General features: G+C 40.9%; 1 protein-coding gene across 1 annotated transcript in view; it reads left to right on the plus strand.

Annotated features, from left to right (window-relative positions):
- The window catches only part of PGR (progesterone receptor), a 69,956-nt gene extending 60,468 nt beyond the window's left edge, over positions 1–9,488 (plus strand). The window contains exons 6-8 of the mRNA XM_032788431.1: positions 54–184; positions 2,423–2,580; positions 9,037–9,488. Coding sequence (XP_032644322.1) covers positions 54–184; positions 2,423–2,580; positions 9,037–9,192 — 445 coding nt within the window. The 3' untranslated portion in view covers positions 9,193–9,488. The remainder of the gene's footprint in view (positions 1–53; positions 185–2,422; positions 2,581–9,036) is intronic.
- Positions 9,489–23,084: the final 13,596 nt, after the last annotated feature.

Below are 23,084 nucleotides of genomic sequence, written 5' to 3' on the forward strand. Positions count from 1 at the left end.
GCAAAGAACTAGTGGCTGAGTCTTTTTTATTTTTACCTTTTTTGGGGTGTAAGACAGAGGATGAAAGAATCATCGTTTTATTCATTGTGCCTATCCATGTGGCAGATCCCACAGGAATTTGTCAAACTACAAGTTAGTCAAGAGGAGTTCCTCTGTATGAAATCATTATTACTGCTCAATACAAGTAAGTAGAACTGGATGTTTTTGTCTTTATAACATTTTTTGTTCTGTACCTCAAATATTAAAACAATACTGAAATGTTGCAAAATTTCACAAGGTGTTACTTATCATGAAAATTGTGGGGATGTATGCCCCAAAAAACAGGGAAAAGTCCCTGTCAGCAAAAATGTCTCAGCCTCCAAAGCACTAAAATACTGTTTCTTTTTGTTGTGCACAGAATAAAATCAATCAAGTACATGTTGAATACAATTTGACAGGAAGCCACATTAAGCTGGACATTTTCAGAGCAATAGTGCAGGGTTTCAGCCATGCAACTCTGAATGACTTCAATGGCAATACACAGATAAAGTCCCATGCAAAGCTGCAAAATGACAAATACAAAAAAAATTCCTTTAATACGTCAGGTATGTTGACATAGAAGCCACATCCCGCTCCTGTGAAGTCAGAGTTTTGCTCTTTGGAGCAGGGGAGAATGGACATGGCTGACATATTATGTCAGGTTACTAATATTAATGATTATTCAAATTATTCCTGGGTAAAGATGGGCAAATTTAACCCAGGTGTAAGTCAGGGTAACTCCATTGACTTCAGCTGTCTGTTCCAGAACTAAATTTGGCCCACCACCTCTAGTCTGATCCCAGCTACAAAGCATCTTTCCAGGTTCCAGTTTGCTCACTGGTCTTCCACTTTCCAGGTAGGTGAGCATCTGGGTGAAGTTCTCTGCCTATCTATACTAAGAAAGTAGTCCGTTGCTGACCTCATTTGTCAGCAATGAATCCCCTGAAAATGATTTGGCTGCTAACATAGGAAAGTATTCTTGAGACTTGATTCCCCAGGAGCCTTATACCTACAGTGAACCATAGGGGGTGACAGGACAGACTCCTGTAGTATGTTGCTTGGTTCCTCCAAGTGCCAAGAAAAATGTTAATTGAAGGCTTATTCCCTCGTGTACCTTTGCTTGTAACTCGTGTGCTCAGCATATGACATCTGTGCTCAACTTGACTAGCTTTTGCCTAAGCATAGACTTTTTTAAAAAGAATTTCTCAGCAACAGAACACTATATTTTGAATAGATGTTTAGAATCCAGAGGACGTTCCATATGAGTATTGCCAGAAACAGTTACAGGAGTGAAAATGACAGACTCTATCTATATGGTTGTCTTTCTCCAACTTTATATTCAGCATTTTTCTGCAAAATCCAAATTTCCATTTTTAAAAGGTTTATTTTCCCATGTTGAACAGAGTATATTGGTTTCCAGTCTGCTTCTGCCCTGTTAACTCGGCCTTGCTGAAAAAGTCTTCTCACTAAACAATGGCTGCATAGAAGTAAGAGATGGAAAAGACCTGTTGGGTCATCTGAGCCATCTCTCACAAAAGTGTGTGTTCTCCCCACCACGGTCAATTCACACCATTAAGATGTAAACATCAAAGATTAAATTAAGACCATATTAATGTTAAAGTGGTTTTAAAAATAGCGATCTAAGAAACAAACATTCAGCTAGAGTCAACCATTGGGCAAAATTTGTGTCTAATGTAACTCCATTTGCTTTAATGGAGATGCATCAGGGATGAATTTGGCCTCTTTTTTTCTAATATTCAACTCTCTGTTCTCTTTCCAGAATGAAATAGTGATATATACTTGTTTAAAGTCAAAGAAAACATGCCTAAGTGCAACAGATCTTTTGAAAACTGTACTTCTGAAATTCAGAAGTAGCTGATGTTTTGGCTTGTCATTTTCAGTGCATGTTAGGAAGATGGGAAGATTTAAACCATTGCCCTATTGGGAATTTTTGATCATTTTTTATTTTGTATAGTTGTCTCCTGCAACATACTAAATAATGCTTATGTATTACACCTTCCTGAGACACCACTAGGTTATGCTAATCAGTGCATCTCCTTGTTGCCTTGCCCGTGCCCCTGCCTCCCTGGTCACAGATGACTTTATTGCAGAGGAAGGATTTCAGTCATTTTGCATCACTTTTACCACCACCTGTGGCAGATTTTCCATATCAGTTATCCTGTGCCAGGATACCAGAAACCGACATAAGTGATTGATTATAACTTACGTATCCATCGGCCTGTCAGATCACCATTTCTGCACTTCACTGATTAACAGGAAGAAGTCTATAGTCCAAGATAAAATAATTAACCAAACAGTACAGTGTAAAATACAGTATAAATTCTTTCTCAGTTATTGTCTTCATAATATATTGCAACAATCAAGAGTATTACTTTCTCTTTAGTTCCTTTGGAAGGTCTGAGAAGTCAAAGCCAGTTTGATGAGATGAGAGCAAGTTATATTAGAGAACTGGTCAAGGCAATTGGTTTGCGGCAGAAAGGAGTTGTGGCCAGCTCTCAACGTTTCTATCAGCTTACAAAACTTATGGATTCCATGCATGATGTAAGTTTGTTTTTCGGGGGGTAGGGGAGCAAGATTTATGCCAGAAACAAGAACCATTCCTTAAAGTAAATTTAAAAAATATATACATATACACCTCTACCCCAATATAATGCGACCCAATATAACACGAATTTGGATATAATGCGGTAAAGCAGTGCTCCGGGGGGGCAGGGCTGCGTGCTCTGGTGGATCAAAGCAAGTTCGATATAACGCAGTTTCACCTATAATGGAGTAAAATTTTTTGGCTCCTGAGGACAGCATTATATCGGGGTAGAAGTGCATTGGGATGTTTGTGGTGTCCAGGCAAAGATGGACACATTTTTAGAGCAAAAATCAATGCACAATTAACCAGAAGTTAACATTTTTATTTATAGAGGATTCAGTTGTATGGGAAACATATTTAAAATGCCAGTTCATTTTTTATATTTCTATTAATATTAGTTCAGAGCTGTGGTATGTGTATTTCTATATATTACAAAAAAACCCATAAAAAGAATATTGTAAAGGTAGCAAAGGCATACTCAAATGATAGGAAATGTCAGTATTAAGGTTGCTTGTGAGAGCAACCTTAATTTGGCTTCATTGTGCATATTTATTACAATGCAGTCTTTAATTACATGATCACATACAATTTTTTCCACAGGGCCTTTGCCTTAATTATTCTATTTCTAGTTTTTCAGTGTTTGACTTTGCAATCTTAACAATGTTCTTTTAACATGGTTTTTTGTGTGTTATTTTCTAAATTTTAAAAAGCCAAATGAAAAAAACCAGAAATTCCATTGTGGTATTATTGACCTCAGTGTGGTTCTTTAGTAGCGTTGCCACTTGAGCAAAGTGACTAACTAATAGCATTAGTAGGTTGTCATTCTCTGTGGACCAGCACTAGAGGAGGATGGGACACACACACTTTGCCAGTGAGTTTCACAGATATTTGCTGACAGCAGAGAAATGATGAGACTCAGGAATCTTGGGTTCCAGTCCAGTCTCTGAGGGGAGTGTGTCTAGTGGATACAGATTCTTCTGTCCATTTTCCCTAAATTTCACCCCTTCTCCTCCAACTTATCCCTTTTTCAGTCCTGTCTCTTCCCCTCTCCTAGCTGTCAGTTCCAGTCTCCTCACCCAGAAAGTCCCCAGTCACCATCTGTTTGCCCAACCATTCCCAGTTTTCCCTACCCTATAGTTCCTTGTTCTCAGTCTCATTGCCTAGCATCCTTTAGTCCCACTCCCAGCTCCTTATCCAAACTAGTTCTCGTCCTGACCCACATTTCCTGTCCCCCAGCTCCAAACCCAACTCTTAGTCACAGTTTCCTTTTTCCTCCCCAGGCAGCCTTCAGTCCCAGTCTCCACCTCTCAAGCTCCTTGTTCCAAGCCAGGGAGAGGGTAGGCTGGGGCTGAGAAAGGGAAGGGTGCAATGGGAGGCTTGGACTAGTTGGGCAAGGATACTGAGGTTGGGGGAAGTGAGGATACTGGGACTGGGAGCCAGTGAGGAAAACAGGAGGGACATGGGGGACTGGGAAGCAGTTAAATGATGGGAATCTGTGATCATAGGAGGAGCTGGGATAATATTAGAATTGGCAGGAGAAGGAGACTGGGACCAGCCCCAGTGGAAGAGGGATAGAGGTCTGGGGGCAGGGGAAACAGTTGACAAGGAGTTGGAGGGGGAAAAGTGGGACTGGCTTGGCAAGGAGACTGGGATAAAGAGCCAGGGAGAGAATGAGTGGGATGACTGAGATTGAATGAGAAGCCTGGGGAGGAAGATTAAGACTGGGAACAGGGAGGGGAAAACAGATCAGATGAGAAGCCAGGAGAGAGAACTGAGGCTGACTGGGCAAGAACACTGGGACTGAGTATGAGGAAAGGAAGAGACTGGGAATAGTAGGAGATTGGATTCAGACTGTGAGCCCAGATGGGGAAACTAGGATTGGCTGGACAAGGAGACTAGGACTTGGATGAGAAGTCTGCGGAATGGAGACTGGGACTGAGTAGGCAAGTAAAAGGAGACAAGGATGGAGTGGGAAGAGAAAAGAGGGACAGGCTGGAGGGGATGGGGCTTCAATGGCAAAACTTATAGAAAGTGGGCAGAAAAGTCAGTACCCACTAGAGTACGCGCCCCTTGAGAGCCTGGAATGGAGAGCCTCATGCTTGTTCACATATAGGATAACAATCTATTACTGCTGTTACTTAGTCACTTAGCTCAAGTGGCAGAATTCTGTGATGTGGATCTAACATTCCAACCATGAAAAACCATGTTGGTGTCAATGTGATGCCACGTGATGGAATTTCTGTATTTTCAGTTTGCTGTTTTTAAAACCTAGAAAATCACACACACAAAAACATATTAAAAGAACGTTATTAAGTTCAGAAAGTCAAGCATGCAAAAGTTAGGAAATATCAGAATTACAGTTGCCTGTGCTATCATGCACATAGGCTCATAGACTCATGGATTTTAAGGTCAGAAGGGACCATCGTGATCATCTAGTCTGACCTCCTGCACATTGCAGGCTACAGAACCTCACCCACTCCTGAAATAGACGTCTAGTCTCTGGCTGAATTACTGGAGTCCTCAAATCATGGTTTAAAGACTTCAAGTTACAGATAATTCACCATTTACAATAGTTTAAACCTGCAAATGACACATGCCCCATGCTGCAGAAAAAGGTAAAAAAAAAACCCAGGGTCTCTGCCAATCTGACATGGGAGAAAAGTTCCTTCTCGACCCTGACTATTGTGATCAGTTAGACCCTGAGCATGTGGGCAAGACCTGCCAAGCAGATATCAGGGAAAGAATTCTCTGTAGTAACCCAGAGCCCTCCCCATTTAGTGTCCTGTCTCCAGCCACTGGGGATTTTTGCTACTGGCTGTCACTGACAGGCCACATGCCATCGTAGGTAGTTCCATCATACCTTCCCCCCCATAAATTTATCAAGCTCAGTCTTGAAGCCAGTTAGGTTTTTTGTCCCCACTGCTCTCCTTGGAAGGCTGTTCTAGAACTTCACTCCTCTGATGGTTAGAAACCTTCACCTAATTTTGAGCCTACACTTATTGATGGCCAGTTTATATCCATTTGTTCTTGTGTCCACATTGGCACTTAACTTAAATAACTCCTCTCCCTCCCTTGTATTTATCCCTGTGATATATTTACAGAGAGCAATCATATCTCCCCCAGCCTTCTTTTGGTTAGGCTAAGCAAGCCAAGCTTTTTGAGTCTCCTTTCATAAAATAGTATCAGAGGGGTAGCTGTGTTAGTCTGGATCTGTAAAAGCAGCAAAGAGTTCTGTGGTACCATGCATCTGACGAAGTGGGTATTCACCCACGAAAGCTCATGCTCCAATACATCTGTTAATCTATAAGGTGCCACAGGACTCTTTGCTGCTTTCATAAAATAGGTTTTCCATTCCTTGGCGCATCATAGTAATCCTTCTCTGCACCTGTTCCACTTTGAATTCATTTTTCTTAAGCATGAGAGTCCAGAATTGCACACATTATTCCAGATGGGGTATTACCAGTGCCTTATATAATTGGAACTAACACTTCCCTGTCTCTATTGGAAATACCTCACCTGATGCATCCTAGGACTGAATTAGCCTTTTACACAGCTGCATCACATTGATGGCTCCTGTGATAGACTTAGGTGTATTGGTCATTGTACTCCTCTGTCACTTTCAACTGATAAATCTCCAGTTTATAGCAAAAATTCTTGTTGTTAGTCCCTGTAGCAGGGTGGTGACCCACTCCTCCCCTTTTGGGTGGAACACAGCCCAGGAGAGGGCTGTGGCTGGGGCAAGAAACCTGGGCTGATTAGGGAAGGTAGGCTCAGCTGTGGCTAAGCCCAGCTGGCCCCTATAAGAGGCATTGAGCCAGGCACCCAGTCAGTCTCCCTCTGCTTGTAGAGGGAGAAAGGCCTGGGTGCAGGGTGCTAAATAAAGAACCTAGATTGGAGCAGGGCTGGGGAAGGGAGCTGGGAGCTCTGGCTTAGGAAAGCCCCAGGCTGCAGGCCTGGTCAGGCCTATTAAGTACTGGGTTGCAGGGGACAACCCATGGGTAGGCAGAGGCAGCAGGTCCAAAAGCCCCTTTGCCTATAATGAGTGGCTTACACCGCAGTCTGCCCCAGTGAGCAGGGGCTAGATGGGAACTGGCAGTAGCCTAAGACTGAGGTGAAGTGGGGATAGTGTGTGGGGGTTCCCCTGGGAGGGGGAGACACCAAGACTAAGGGAGTTCTGCAAGGGCGGGGGGGGGGCAGAAACCCAGTGAAGGGGCACTGGGTCCTGGGAGGGACATAGGGGCCAGAGTGAGGTAAGGTGGCTCACTGGCCTGCAGAGGGTGCTCCTGGCTGGACAATGAGCTAATTCCCAAGGATGACCAGCAGGAGGCGCTGCAGGGGTGAGTTGCCTGCTTATAGTCCCTAAATGCATGACTTTGCACTGTTAAATTTCATCTCAGTTCTATTACTCCAGTTTACAAGGTCATCCAGATCTTCTTGTATAATATTTGAGTACTTCTCCGTATTGACTATACCTCCCAACTTTGTGTCATCAGTACATTTTATTAGCACAATCTGACTTTTTGTACCAGGGTCAGTAATAAAAATGTTCAATAAAACTGATCCCAAGACCAATCCCTGAGGAACATCACTAGCAACCTCCCTTCAGCCTGTCTGTTCACCTTTCAGTATGACCCATTTGTAATCGCCCCTTTAACCAATCTCCTAAACATTTTTCAGTTCTCATATTGATCCCCATCTTCTCCAATGTAACTAATAATTTCCCATGTGGAGCTGTATCAGGTGACTTACTGAAATCTAGGTAGATTAGATCTACTGTGTTTCCTTTGTCTAAAAAAATCATTTATCATTTAATGAAGGAAATCAGGTTGGTCTGGCATGATGTACCTTTTGTAAAACCATGTTGTATTTTATCCCAATTACCTTTCATCTCTGTGTCCTGAGCTACTTTCTCTTTCAAAATTTGTTCCAAGACCTTGCATACAATTGAGCTCAAACGAACAGGCCTGTAGTTTCCTGGATCACTTCCCCCACCTTTCTTAAAAATAGGAACCATATTAGCAATTCTCCAGGCATAAGGTATGATGCCCTGAGTTTACAGATTCTTTAAAAATCCTTGTTATTGGGTTTGCAATTTCATGTGGCAGTTTCTTTAATATTCTTGGATGGAGATTATCCGGGCCCCCTGATTTAGTCCCATTAAACTGTTTGAGTTTGACTTCCACCTCAGATATGATAATTTCTACATCTGTATCGTCATTGCCATTAGCCATCTTGCTACTACCCCTAGGCTCTTCATTAGTCTCAGTAAAAACTGATTTGTTTAGATCAGGGACTGGCAACCTTTGGCAAGCAGCCCATCAGGGAAATCTGCTGGCAGTCCGGGCCGGTTTGTTTACCTGCAGCATCCACAGGTTCGGCTGATCGCAGCTCCTACTGGCCATGGTTCGCCATTTCAGGCCAAAGGGGGCTACAGAAAGCTGTGGCCAGCACAGGCCTCAGCCTGCGCCGCTTCCCATAGCCCCCATTGGCTTGGGGTTAGCAATAGTTTGAAGGTGTACATGACAGAGGCAGGGGTTTGCAGGTAAAGAAAGGGTGGTTTTATGATTAAGACAGTTGAATGATGCCCTAGAAAACTGGAGTCTGTTCCTGCCTCTGTCACAGACTGTCTTTGTGATGCTGGGCAAGTCACTTAAGCCAGACTTTATACAGGTGGTCACTAATTGTGTGTTCCTCATTTTCTGCCTGCCAAACTTGATACTTTGGAATCTGATTTGCAGAAGTTCTGAGCACTCACAGCTGTAACTGAAGTCAATGAGAGCTGTGCATTGAACATATAAAGCACTTTGCAATGCTGCATTGTAGCATTTGAAAAATCAGGTTCTGGGTCCCTCAAATAGGGACTCAAAATTAGTGGGCACTTTTGACCTTCATCACTGTGCCTCTGTTCTGTAAACTGCGGAATAATATCACATTCTAACCTCACAGGGGTTTTGTGAGGTTAAATTGATATTAGTGAAGTTTTCAGATACTATAATGGTGAGCACTGTAGAAAAGCCCACGAGGAATTTAATAATTCTGTTTTCAGAGCAGGGTTGAGTAGTGTGCAGTGAATAAGTCATGGGACCACATCTTGCACAATGAGGATAAAAAAATATGAAATGAGGACTGTCTGTCCTGTTCATTGAATGAAGCTGGGGATATTTTACAATGGGGTTAGTGTTACCCCATTTTTTTATACACTGAAGTGTTCATTTAGATATGTTCATGACTTCTAAAGTGAAAAGACTTATTGGCTTGGAAGGCAAGACTATGCACAGTATGATTTCATGGGTGATAGACATATGTAAAATGCCATTGATTGAATGACATTTAAAATAAACAATCATTGGATAAATGTATAATGTATTATTAGTAGTCTAAATTCTCACATGTTTGTATTTCATTAAAACCAGCTAGTGAAACAACTCCATCTGTTCTGTCTGAACACATTTCTCCAGTCCCGGGCACTGAGTGTCGAATTCCCGGAAATGATGTCAGAAGTGATTGCTGCCCAGCTACCCAAGATTCTGGCAGGGATGGTGAAACCTCTCCTCTTTCACAAAAAGTGAAATGTCTTTTCTCTTACTGAAGAGACAATTTTTGTGCCTTTTTTGTTTTATTTTGATCAGGATTTTGCGATTTATTTTGGTCAGTATTTTGCGGTGTCAGGACTTTAGGATATTTGTTTTATTTACCATACCTACCACGTTACTATGTAAGATTGATGTCCATATTGTGCGCTTCTGATTTATGTTACTGTTAAAATCACAACTGATATTTGTCATAAGAAAAGTTTTGTAAGCCAGAATAGGTTGCTCCTTAGGAATTCACAAGAACAATACTTAACAAATGGAATCTTTAGTTGTCTAAGAACAGTTATCTTGTACATTTTTTTTCATATTATTCCTTTGAAAACTTGTGCTATGACATGGAGTAAACTTTTACTGTAGTACATTAGGTGGGTGGGTGTGCATATGTATAAATATTAAAGGTCTGAAGAAATTAAAATGTACTTTAGCCGCATTTACTTATGGAAATTGCCCCTTTTACTTACTAACCTGCCTCTCTGAAGTAGCATTTCAAAATACAGTCTCCAGGTTTAGGTTGATAGTGGTACAGTATCTTTACAAGTAGTTAGCATATTGGCAACAAAATGTACATTTTGTGTGAGTGTGTGTGTCCATACCAAAGTAAAACCAAAGCAATTCTCTGCAAAGATTGGAAGGATTAAGGAAATGCCAGTGTTTGCTTCCCACTGAAACCAATGTATACAGTAGAATATACACACACATCCTGCTGTTATTACTGTTTCTCATTAACAATATGATACTTACCAGTAAAGCTAAACCACTTAACTCTCATTTTAAACTTACACTAGTGGCTATATGAATTAAATTTAAAAATTGTATCTTTTAGATGCTTTAAATATTTTAGTTATGTGTCTCTCTTTAACATTCAGTAATGTTTAATGACTACCGCCTTTGGTGATCATGACATACTACTGGATAACTGAACACCCCATAAAATCAAATTATAGAGAGATCGAATACAAAAAGAAGTGGAAAGAATGATTACCGAAGCTTTGATACACACCAGTCTCATTTTAATGCCATTCAGTGGACCTGTGTGAGGTTTACAAAGACAAGTGATTATAACTGGAATAATTGTAAAGGAGGGTAATGTGGCTGTGAGTACAAGTAAAGTACCCTTATATGATCAAAGAGAGTGTCATAATTTTTATAATGGGAGTGAAATGTTTTACTGAAGAATTACTGTGATATTTTCTTTGACATGGATATGAAACACCTCACATGCTTACTTCAGTCAGTTAGGTTCAAACAATATAGGAATAGCTCAAGGGCAAACAAAACCAACTATTAGGCTACAAAACCATTAAAAGCATTAGTGATTTTTATCTGCCCTTGGAAGCCATGTCCTGTTGCTCCAAGATTCTCAGAAATACCTTCTCTAGGGGTTGGCATGCTGATGGGCTGGTGCCTCTAAGAAGTGCATGAAAGCAAACTACACTAAAAATGAGAATAAAGATGAAAAAAACCTAGCCAAATAGTTACAAAAACAGAACAAGCAGGATGTAGAGAAATGCCCCTAGATAAGCTGGGACAATGTCACTTTCTTTTTGAATGACCAGATTTGAAATTTTGACTGACTGTGGACAAGTGATTTTGATTTTTTTCTCTACCACTTTAACTCTGATCTTCATAGCATTTATGTTTTAATAAATTATAGGTTTAAGCTGCAAGAGTTCATTGTTTTTGCATTATGAGAGTAGTGGTGGGTTTTTTTGTTAGTAGTATTTGCATCCACTAGTTAAATTTGTACCCAGGCTACATGCTTTCAACCACTGGCTCACTAATCCATTGCATAATAATACCATTTCTGCAAGCTCTCTGGGAAGGTGACCATTGCTGGGGGTCCTGAAATCAGTATGGCAAGATTTATCATTCAATAATTACACTATTCACTGTCACTAACCTATTAAAACAACATCCTTGCCATGCCAGAAAATCATCCTAACCATCGCACCTTTGAATTTGGAATACGAAACAGTGAATAGGATTTCCTTAAGAATGCCCCTAAATTCAGGCTACATAAATCTGACTCAGTTTCTGCAATATGTTCCAAGTGAGTACCAGCTTAATGATAATTTTTATTGCTGCTTTCAGTGCTGTGATAACCCACCTTATATATATTTTGCAGTGTACAGCCACCTGAGAAGTCAGTCTACATTTTGCATTCATACTATTTGAAAATCCTGTGTTCAGTGCGGCATCATCTACATTTAGACAAAACAGCTTTGAGCTTTTCCTGTCCTGATCCCCATGTAATTCCTAAAGCTGTTTTATTCCCTAGTTTGAGATGGTCATCTGTCTTTGATTCCAACTGTATTGTGTCAGGAAACAGAACACAGGTTTTTCCAAAGTGGACAGATCTAATGTGCAGCAACTCTTGATCAGCTACAGACCTGTCCAGGAATCCAGCAGCAAGCACAGTAATAAACTTAGCTTTCTGTAGGATTTTCTGAGGCTTTGCATTTGTCTATATAAAGTTTTTCATTGCATGGATGGTTACGATTAAGGTCATTTTTGACCTGCAAGATGCAAATATCTTTAAAACTGTCATGTTTAATGATTGTGTAAGTGGTATTTAAAGGAGGTCTCACAATTCTGGATCTCCTCATGCTGAATTTTACAGCGCAGTCTAGTAATAGGAGAGTCTTATGGGTGAAGTGTGGCAGTCTATGAGCAGTAGAGCAATCGCATACATGGACAGGATACATTTTCAAAGTCTTGCCCACTTATGAGGGGACTGTACTAATGAACTTTCTGATTCTTTCTGCAAATTACACAAATCTTTTCCTCTTTCTACCCTAATCCCAATGATTACTTTGTCTTCTGCAAATTTGGGGAAGTGGGTTTAAGTCCAAGTTTCTCATATTCATTTGCATGTTCTTCTGTTCTACCTGCTTTATGTTTTCTTCGCCCAAGGCTTTCAGTATTATCCTCTGCAGCTTCAGACTGATCTTCTTTAAAAAAACAAAACAAATGAAAAGCAACTTTCCAGGGTCATTTTAGCATTATTGCAATTTTCCCCCTCTTTTAGAGCAGTCATGTCTGTGTGTGTGTATATATATATTATACACAATATACAAATGATTGATTTGCAAATTAAACTGCTTGGGGCCTGGCAGAAGCAGTTATGTTTGCAATTGGAAGGCTGCAAAAGTGTTAAAGAGAGAAAATAAGCAACTTCCAAGTGTCACCAATTGGCCCACTCTGTTATATATAACCTGAACCTGTTTAGTTCTCATAATCATCCAAGAAGGTTTAGAAGACCCCAGAGAGACCAAGCATAGACCTGACCTATTTCTTGTTAGCGAATATGACCCAGGAAAGTATAGTCTATGTGCTGTATCTGGGCTTTGTTGAAAGCCCGTTCAAGTTAATAGTTGTCATTTCAATGGGCTTTGGATCAGGCCTGCTGATCTGACATCACAAACTCAAGTCTGGATATTTTTGCTATTCAGCTGTTCCTGGAGCTGTATTGCAAGCACATTTTCTAGTTCCATGTCTAAACAAAGTAGTTAAGAACTGAGCCTGTAATTTTAAATAGCAGAAGATGGAACGAAGTCTTCTTTAATTGAGGCTTCTCTATCACTTGTTTAAACTGTGGAAACAAACCTGTCACAGTGATTAGTTAATACAGTTGAATAAAACAAATGAGTTCCCTATGTCCCAAAAAAGAACTTTGTTGGGCCAGGATCCATGCTGCAGCTAGTGGGATGAGGCTCAGCAACTTAACTTCATGGTTTTCAACTGGAAATTAATCTAGAAACTTTGCACCACATGGAGGATTTGTGGTATCAAAAGGTCTGCTAAGAACTCTTGAGTGTTTAGTGGCTCTAGTGTCCTAATCTAAAAGCATAGAAATAACTTAGATGAGGCTATAAACCAGTGGCAGGAAACAAATACTGTCAGTAGTGAATCCCCTACTGCTGCGGGGAGCAACAGTGACTGAGAGTGGGGGGCATGATACCCTCTGCTAGGTACTGTATCCTGTGTGGCTGGGGTGTTGCATTCACAGCTTTGGGGAAAGGAGTGAGTTGGGTGGCAGAGGCATTATAGACCCTAGGAAGGCATCACTGGAGATGTAAGCACTGGCATGACAGGGTTTTTTTTGGTGAGGGGGTGTTGGGGGGGGAAGAAGGGAGAGAGATTATTAGAGTAACTGGAAGTTTGTGGGTACAGGTTTGCTGGTATAAAATGGTACATGAAAACAAATGGACTAGCATTCAGTTACTGCAGATCTGTCTCCTAGTGTGCTGAATTAGTGTTGTGAAAGCTTTACGCTTGTAGGTATGTGTTGTAAGCAGGGGCGGCTCTAGAGATTTTGCCGCCCCAAGCATGGCAGGCTGCCTCCAGCGGTTTGCCTGCGGAGTGTCCGCTGCTCCTGCGACTTCCAAAGCCGCAGGACCAGCGGACCCTCCGCAGGCATGCCTGCGGGAGGTCCACCGAAGCTGCAGGACCAGTGGACCCTCCGCAGGCAAGCATGCACTTGGAGCCGCCCCTGGTTGTAAGTAATGTCTGTTGGTAATACAATTGGGATAGGTGCCACACACATAAATAAATACATATCCCTGGCCATTAGACTGAGCCAGATCCATCTACTCTCCAGTGTTGCAAAAGAGTGACTCCCACAAGCTAACACAGCCCCAGAACTGGAGACTGCAGGTAGCTCGCTTACATTAACTCTCCTTCCTCTACAGACTATAACAGTTCTGAACAACAGCAATTCTTCTTTCCCCTTCCCCCTTGGGCAGAAGGCTGACCTTTCTTTCCTCTGGATAAGTCAGTCTGCTGCCGCAGAGCCAATATCCAAAGCCTTCCCAATTTTGCATGGCTCAGAAGCCTGTGGATATACTGGCAGACCAAGCCTAGATTGTCAGCCTTATTAGATTTACTGTTTTGTGCTGCTTTGTGTCACAGTGACCTGAGTGCTGAACATAGGGTTTGCTTTTAATTTAATTTTTTTCCCCTTCAAAGATAAAAGGGGGAGGAGAGAAATATTTATTTTAAGATTGTTAAAAAAGCTTATTATTTACATGACAGCCCAGTTGGGCTGATTAATGTGTTTTGAACGTAACTGGTTTATTTTGCAGTGTTATTGACTCAGTAGACTGAAATGAGTAGCATACAGAGGCAAAGTATGAATTGGCAAAGCGATTAGACAGCTACATGTAAGAAAAAATTAGAGGTAGAGTAACAGATTTCAAGCATTAGAACCACACCACGAAGGGACCTATCCACTCAGAATTAAGGCCACTGATCTAGTACAGCACATGCATAACCCTGATTTGCTAGAGCTCTAATCCTGGCAAGACCTTTATAGCTGTATGGCACCTCCTTGAATTAAACAAGGCTCCAAACAGCCTAAGGGGCATGGCCACACATTCCCTTGCAGGATCAGGGCCTGTGTGCAGAGTAGCTTGTGAATAGGGACATATTTGGCTTTTAAATAGTTGATTCATTAGAAACCAAAGACTTTAAATCCCAGGTTACTAAATTGTCGCCATTTCAAAGTTTTTTAAAAGGATATTTGTGACATGAGGTTTTGTAAAGCCCCTAGTTTTATAATTGTACATTTCCTAAGTGTGGTGAATTGAGTGTTTGATTCTCACGAGGAATTCTAACTCAAAAAAGTGCCATCTTACTGTTTTGGTTTGCTTTTAAATCTTCATAAAACTCGTCAGAAGCCATTAATCTAAGTTGGTCTAAACGAACAAATCTATTTAAAAATGTTCTCAATTGCAGCTGTTATTAAGGGTATTCAAAGGTAAGGTTAAAGCCTTCATTATGAGTAATAGTATTTCATGCAGTACTTGTTCTGACAGATGAAGAACACAGAGCATGCGTAATTGAAATATTTACTTCTTTTTCATTTAAAACCTCTCTCACACATGTATTGTTGATGCAGCGATGTAGATTCTATAGACGATCCCCTTTTGCAATACAAACAGTTTTAGATTACAGTTTATTTTGCCAGCAAGGATAAAGTTAAATCGGGTACAGCTCAGATGTCTTCTCTTCATAAGTAGGAGTAAGTGCCTGGTACAGGATCTCACCATCATCATTCATTTTACTTATGCAATGTTATGTTTCAATTGCACTTACAATCTTATGATGAGATTTCATCTGTACCTCACATATAGTGAGGATCACAACTTTAATCTTTCAAAATGGGAAGTGAAGATCCAGTGATTATTACATTACAGTCTTGATGCTGCTGTTAAAACTATGGGTGAAACTCAAAGCTGGAGTTTTGCCATTGAACTCAATAGGGCCTATAGTGTTTTTCCACATATTAGCAAAATTTCTAATTATAAAACAGAGAAACATTTTGTTTTATAGAACTGTGTATTTCAATTTGGCTATGACAGAACATTTAAAAATGTCATTTATTAGGCCATAATGAGGATCTTTTAAACTCTCACCCTGATTAAAAGCTCCATGTGCATGGAATATTGTGGCACTACACAGTTACGCTGCCTTCTATCATGATGTTACCATTCAACAAGGAGAGGTTCAATTAATCTCCCCTTGTAAAACATAGTATTTACCAAAATACTGTTTAAGGGGGCAAAAAGGCTTTAGGGCTATTAATTTCAATGGGAGTTTTATACCTAACCCTTACCCCCCTGCACCACGTACATACGTGCGCGCACACACACACTCCTTGGGTTCCTTTTAAAATCCCATCTTAACACACAATTTATTGCTTAAAATTATAGTGCCTGCTCTTCCTTTCACTCCAGTTTTTCACTGGTGCAACTTCATTGACTTCAACAGCTGCTACACTCAATTTGCAATGACAGGAAAAGAGACTCACTCCTGTTCAATTCTAATTGTACTTTGAGCCAATTTCTGATACCTTTTCTCAGACTGAACAGCACATGACACATTGACATCTATTGGACTGTTCATGAAGTAACTAGTCACTCCGGGTAAGGTAATCAGAATTGAGCCCTTTAAAAATTGAGCGTTGAGTAAATTCTGAAAACATTACAACACTTTCTAGTATATATATAGGAAGACTTTATTTTTGAAATGGCCTGAATTTCTTTGTACGTAATAAGAAAAAATCACATCTAAGAGAAGAAGCACAATCTAGTAGTTAAAGCACAGGCCTAGGAGTAATGAAATATTCGATTTATTCCTCTTCTCCATGTCATTTAAACATTGCTTCTCATTTTCACTTCTGTAAAATGAAGATAATTTCCCTGTCTCACAAGATTGTTAGAAGGCTCAATGCACTAGTATTTAGTAAGGGCTTTGAGATCCCTGGTGGAAAACACTACAGAAGTGCCAGATATTTATATTGTATTTGAAACAACATTTGGAATGGTGTTAATATTTGTATGTATTGACCAATCAAGAGTGTAAGTGATGGTCACAAATTTCCATTCTGTTCCTGTTATTTTTATAAAAATACTGATCTAAGACTTGTATAAGATTTCTGTATTTTCCAGTGAAGAGAACCGATGTCTATATATTTGTAAGTCTGAAATAGCATTCAAGTATTTTTGTAAAAGTTGTTGCCTAGCTAATGTTGTGTAATGTCCAATAAATTGGAGATGTGCTTAACTTGGAGGAATACTAGAGGTGTTTAAAACCCGGATTAAACCAGAATTGGAAGCAAAGTGAAGCTATATAGTATTGTGAGGTCACTGAACACCAACATGTGACCACTAACATCATTTTTCGTAAAAAGTACTAGCTTCTGTGACTGCGGAGCAGTGCTTTTATGGGTCTGCAGCCGTGGTGTCTAATTTCAACTTGAGTGACCAGTCAGGTGCAGTACAGCAGGTAATATGCATAGCTTCCTGACTGGAGAAATCCATTCCCACTATGGTAGCTGGTGTTTTTCTTTGGTTCAGAGCTTGCACAAGTGTTGATAGAGTGGAAATCAAACATAATTTTGGCTGATTTGGGTTCATGGGTTTAGGGCAAACCCAGTGATAAGACATGCTGGTAGTGATTTTAATAAAATCTGCTCACTGTCGAATTGTAGAATTTTTTTTACCAATTTAGAATTTATTTAAAAGTGGAAGACATGAAATGCAAAATGGTCAGGATTGCAGGACATGGTGGCTGCCACTTCCTACAGTTCCGATTGGCCAGGAACAGTGAACCACGGCCACTGGGAGCTGGGGGGCAGGGGGAATGCAAGTGCATGGTCAACGTAAACAAAATGTCTCAGGGCCCGCTAGCAGATTACCCTGATGGGCCGCATTCCAAAGGTTGCCTCTCTCTCCAGACAGCCATGCCCACCTTGCTTCTTAATGAATCACCTACTTCAGTGAGTCAGCAGCAGCCACTTAACGTTTTTCCAGCAGGATCAACACCTGCTAGGAGGAGGTTTAAGCAAACGCGTGTTACACTCATCTACACTGAGTGTCAGAGTTAAGGTTAAAAAAATACATATCTAGGCTCATGCATTCATCTCAGAAGAGCATGTTAACATGCAACCCCTAGTAGCTGTGTTTTCTCTACATCAGTGTTTCTCAAACGAGGGTCTGTGGACCCTTAGGTGTCTGCAAGGGTACTCCAGGGGGGTCCATAGGCCCCACTGATCAACTCCTTCCCTTCCCTCCAAGTGCCTTCTACATGCCAGGGAACAGCTGTAGAAGGGGTGGAGTGGGGGCAGGGCCTGGGGCTGAGCGGATGTTGGGGGGTCAGCAAAATTTTTTAAATTAAAATGGGGTCCTCCAGTTGCTAAAGTTTGCGAACTGCTGTTCTACATGATAGTGAAAGCTGAAAAATGAGGGTTCAGTCTAGTTTCTGCATTTCCGTGTGCTTGTGAGTTGAGATTTTGGGATAGTATCAGACTACATGTGTGTGGTCTAAACACTTTGAATGTAACATAATTTATTGGGCTAACCAGTGTTTACAAGTGAACTTAATTACAAAACAGCCTCTGTAATAAAAAACTACAGGAAAAGGCATTTGGTTCTTTCCAAAATTCACTTTTTTATAAAAATGTGACGTACTGTTAGCACATTAAAAAGAAAAGACAGAAAAGAATATTTGACACTGTACAGTCAGTGTTCATTGCAATGTAAGGCCCTGATCTTCCTGTTATTTACAGAAGGATCCAGGCAGGAGCAGTGCTTTGGGAGAGTAGTTTTCCTTTCCACAGATTGCCAGGGATTTACTCACCCAATACGTCTTCTTTGCTTTGAGATTGATGCCTTCATTATTTATACATGATGCTTGCAAAGCTTGATTTTAATCAGCCTTTACACTCTTATCATCTTATAACTATTATCTATATCTAAAATATCTGTATGTCTGGATGAAAAGCGCTATATAAGAGCGAAGTCTTATTACTTTTTTTAGCAGAAGGAGTGATGGGAGGGAGTGAAGACAGTTAAAAATTTAACACCCATAATTTGAGTTGAAGAGGCTAAATCAATTGGGTTTGAAGCCTCTGTTTTAATCAATGGCTGGTAAAAGTCCACATAATTGAAATCCTCGTTCTGTGTAACACGAAAGCTCATGTGGGGAAATGGACTCCGTGATCTTTTTGCATGAGGCAGATGTTTGTTCATGTGATCATCTAGGGGAGTTTATATATTAATTGTCCCCTCACATTGATAAAGACAGATAATTCCAGAAAGCAGGAGTAAGTGGCAGAAATGAAATCTTTTGGCTGAAACTATCACTTTAAAAAACACTCTGTAAACACAGAAGGGAGGAGATAGCGATAGAAGGCAACAAACTGACCAATGCAAGACAGGGAGCTGCATAATCAATCTATGCTTATGTTGGCATTGTGGCATATATTGCTTGATTCTGTTATCCCTTTGTTTTTTGTGCATTGCACCTTTACATTGCCACAAACCTTGTTTGTCTACACAGTGATGGCAGAAACTTTGTTCTCACCATTGCTGCCGGGCCTGTAATGCAGAAGAGACACATATGAATGCAATTCCCTGCACTGATTGAGTGAATCTTCTCTCATGCTGAATTTACTTATGTTCTTTCCTGTTGATATTGCTTTCATCTAAACTAACATTGCACACTGGGAATATGTGCTTTGTACTTTGTATATGGAAAACATTACTATAATAACCTTAGCAATTATGCAAATCCTTCTGCTATGATTGGTTATTGGTGTGAGAACATCCCATTTCCTTACACCAATCATGGCTGCCTGAGCTTCCAATTTTCCTTTCTTCCAACCCCAGCTGTGAAAGGAAACTTCCTTTAGGCATTTGGATGGGGGACTAAGTCTTCCTCAAGGCACTGGGACAAGGGGAGGGATAATGAGAAATAATATCTGGATGAAGAGTTCTGAGCACAGCAGCCAGTCAGAACAAAGCAATTTAAAGTAGCCAGGTGGAATCCAGGGGAGAAAGGATACAGAGCAGATTTTTGGGCTGGAAGGTGTTGGTGGCTGCCAGCAAGTATATCTTCCATCTGTGGGAAATCACAGACTGATTTAGAGCTGAAGGACTTTCATTCAGGCTAAATGTAAGGAGCAATTAAGCTCCTTTATGGACAGTTGAACCAGAAACAATAGAAGCCACCCAAAGCAAAGGGCAGACGGAAAGGCCTGAGGAAGAATGCATGGAGAATAAGAGGAGTTTCACTGGGACGCATTGCAAACGTAGGGACTGGGACATTGACTGGTGGAAGTGTGTGTCAGAAACAGACAGGAATCAGGTGAAAGCAAAAGAAACAGGTGGTGGGGTGCCCCCAAGAGAGAGAAGAGACAGAGCTCCTTGGGCCACAGGACTGACTGGAAAAGGGCTTGGATTTCTGAATAAGCAAACTACCTGCTCTTGATTGTGTTCAGGGAAACGGGATTTTGTGTAGCTGCTTTGTAAATAAATAGGATTCTGTCAAAGACATACACAACTCGTATCCTCAGTTTCTCCTCCTAATGGAAACAACCTGGCCGGACCATGAGTATTCGCTAAATAACCACTCGAGGTGAAAGGAGCAACAATATTCACTGGAGTGCCTTCTGCTGACTCAGTAATCCGTATATCCCAGACATTTGGCTTCAGCCAGGATACATTTTTTTTCCTTATAAACAGGAAGCAACTGCAATTAGAATTTAAATACTGTAATATGATGGAGGGGGATTTATCAACAGTTTAATGCTGACCCTCCTCTCAAAACCCGATCATTTCCATGAAATCCACATATTACCATCATTTAGCTAGTGTAAAACAAATTGTTAGTGATAATCAACTGATATATTAGGTTAGACACAGGGCCCCACATTCCAAACTAACACCTGCATAAGGAGAATAGGGTAAAACTTTAGCATGGCATTTACATGCAAGCCTTCCAACAGACAATCTCATTAATTGGCTAACATTGTGCCCATAATACACGAGACTGAGATTGTGCAGCATGATGCTAAGATATTTCACCTGTTCCAGACCCACTTTTCCATCATTACCGTATAATATGTTTTCTGCACTCATGTGCTGCTAGCTTGCTTTTATCTGCTAGGTCTTGAAGCAGAAAACCTGTCATTTTAGGACTGTTACGTGAAATGCTAAACTTAAACCATTCAGATGCATTTTACTTAGAAACTATCCTGTCCAGCAACAGGAAGTGCAGCAACAGAAGTGCCAATACAATGTGCTGTATCTTTTTGTGCATTGTGTCAAGTACATGGGAGGGTTGTTGCACAGCAGGCAGAAGGGATCTTTTAAATATTTATTGGTTTGTTTCTTTTGGGTTTTTTGAAAGGTACATACAAGTAGGTAAATACAATCAGAAAACAATAGAAGTAAAATATTCAGCTATTGTATTCATATTAAATAGATGTTTGAGAAATTATTTTAAAAAAATCTCTCTTAAGAAAACATGAGGAAAGAAAACTAAAGATTTTTAAAAGAGGGAACTAGAAGAAAAGTTGTGACTATTGTGCTGGACCTTTCATTCTTAATATTTGTCAGGGATGGGCCCTAGATACAGCCAAATTGTTTGTCATTAGCTTGTAGTTGCTCTATTACTCTTTTATAAAATGTAGTTTAAATTATTGGCATAATCTGCTCTGTAAAGGCAGATTTTGCATTTGATTGTTCCAGCAGATAGATTTATTGCCTGCTGAATTGTTCTCTATCTTCTCACAGTAGTTCTGGTTCCACTTATTCAGCTCCTGTACTGCTAAAAAGAGATGTAAGCAGTTTACAGCTCAAGTTAAATGGCATGTGGAATAGGCCTTTGAACTGGTAAATGTTTTTTAAAACCAAGGTGAATTGCCTGCCATAGGGTGCAGAATAGGGTGATGAAAGCTGCAGAAACCACCCCCTGCCGGTGTAATTTTTTAAATGGTAGGATTTACTGAGCCTAAGAAAGTGATGTGGGAACTGTAAAACAAAGAGCACACGTTCCTGGGGTTGTGAACTGAAAGACTGGAGCCAAGTTTCCTTTTCACCTGCTTGGGAGGCAGTCGGGACTTTGTTCCAGATCCACCCTGCCCTCTCATTCTGTGCTGCTTCCACCTTGCTAGATCTGGCCCTGAGTGAATCAGAACTGGCAGCAGGGAGCGGTGAGGCGTAGTGGGAGGCCAAGCTAGGAGGGGCAGAGGAACTGCCTGGCCCAGGAAAGGCAGAGCCAGTTTGCACTGTCCCCTAGGTAAATCAGTCCCATAACTAGAAACCCTCTCCCTTTTCCAGCCGGGTGACACCTAATGGGTCCTAAACAATACTTAGGAACTGACCAATTTCCAAAGCCTTAAAAACATGGTCCACTGCCGTAAATCAGTGTCGCTCCACTGAAGCCAGTGGAGTAAAGCTAATTTACACAAGATGAGGACCTGGCCATGAAGATTATGACCTATTATTTGTATTGTGCCAGCACTTAGGAGCCCCACTTCTGCACCAGGCCCCTGTTGTGCTAAATGCTGTACAAAAAGTCCCTGGCTAAAGACCTTACAGGCTAAATTAGATTAACCAGTGCCACAGAGCCAGGACAACAGTGAGAAAGAGGAGATTGAAACAGGAAGTGATTTCACATCTTAACCTTTTCTATTCATTGTGGTCTGTGTGAAATGGGTATGTTTCAATGACAGCTCACTCCCTCCATTCTCCCTATGGCTACCAGGTAAGCCAGAACTTTGCAATTAATAATAATAATAATGATGCCTATTTCTTATACAGGCCTTTCTACTGTAGATGTTGAAGCCTTCACAAGCTGTTGTAATGTGTGTATCCTCATCATGCCTTTCAGAGTCAAGGAAGTGCTATTATCCATATTTTACAGATAGGAGACTAAGGCACAGAGAGGCTAAATAACTTTCCCCAGATCACACAGAAATCCCAGGGGACAGCAGGGAATTGAATCCAGGTCTCCTGTGTCCAGTAGCCCTTACCACTGCACCATCCTTCCCCTTATTGGGCTGCTTGCTGTATAAAAATAACCGCTATACACAGTTGCCAGCATTTGAAAAAGTTTTCCAGGGACAATTCCCCAACCTGAGGTTTGGTTGCTGCTTTACCTGCCCTTTACCTACCGGTTAGGTGAGCTGTGTGTGTGTAAATAAATGGTAGTTTTGTTAGCTGTCTGCTGTCTGGCCTCAAGTGATTTTTTCCTAAACCGGCTGCCCCCAAGGATATAACAAGTGGCGACGATGGATGGGATTCCAGTGCTGCTCCAGTAACAGAAGGAAGTAGAGGTAAAAAAACCAACCAACCAAACAAAAAAACTGCTTGTTTGCACTGACTGTGAAAGTGAAACTAAAAATCATGGCTACTCTGACCAGGCCACTGGAACCTTTTGATGAGAATATCGAGAAGTTGCATGTGTATACTGAGCATTTTGAGCTTTTGGTTATTGCAAATGACATTACAGAAGCGAAGAAGGTGCCAATATTCTTAAGTGTTGTAGAGGCTAAAATCTACTGCCTGCTACGCAGCTTA

The sequence above is a fragment of the Chelonoidis abingdonii genome, chromosome 1, assembly GCF_003597395.2.
Source record: "Chelonoidis abingdonii isolate Lonesome George chromosome 1, CheloAbing_2.0, whole genome shotgun sequence".
Classification (NCBI taxonomy): Eukaryota; Metazoa; Chordata; order Testudines; family Testudinidae; genus Chelonoidis; species Chelonoidis abingdonii.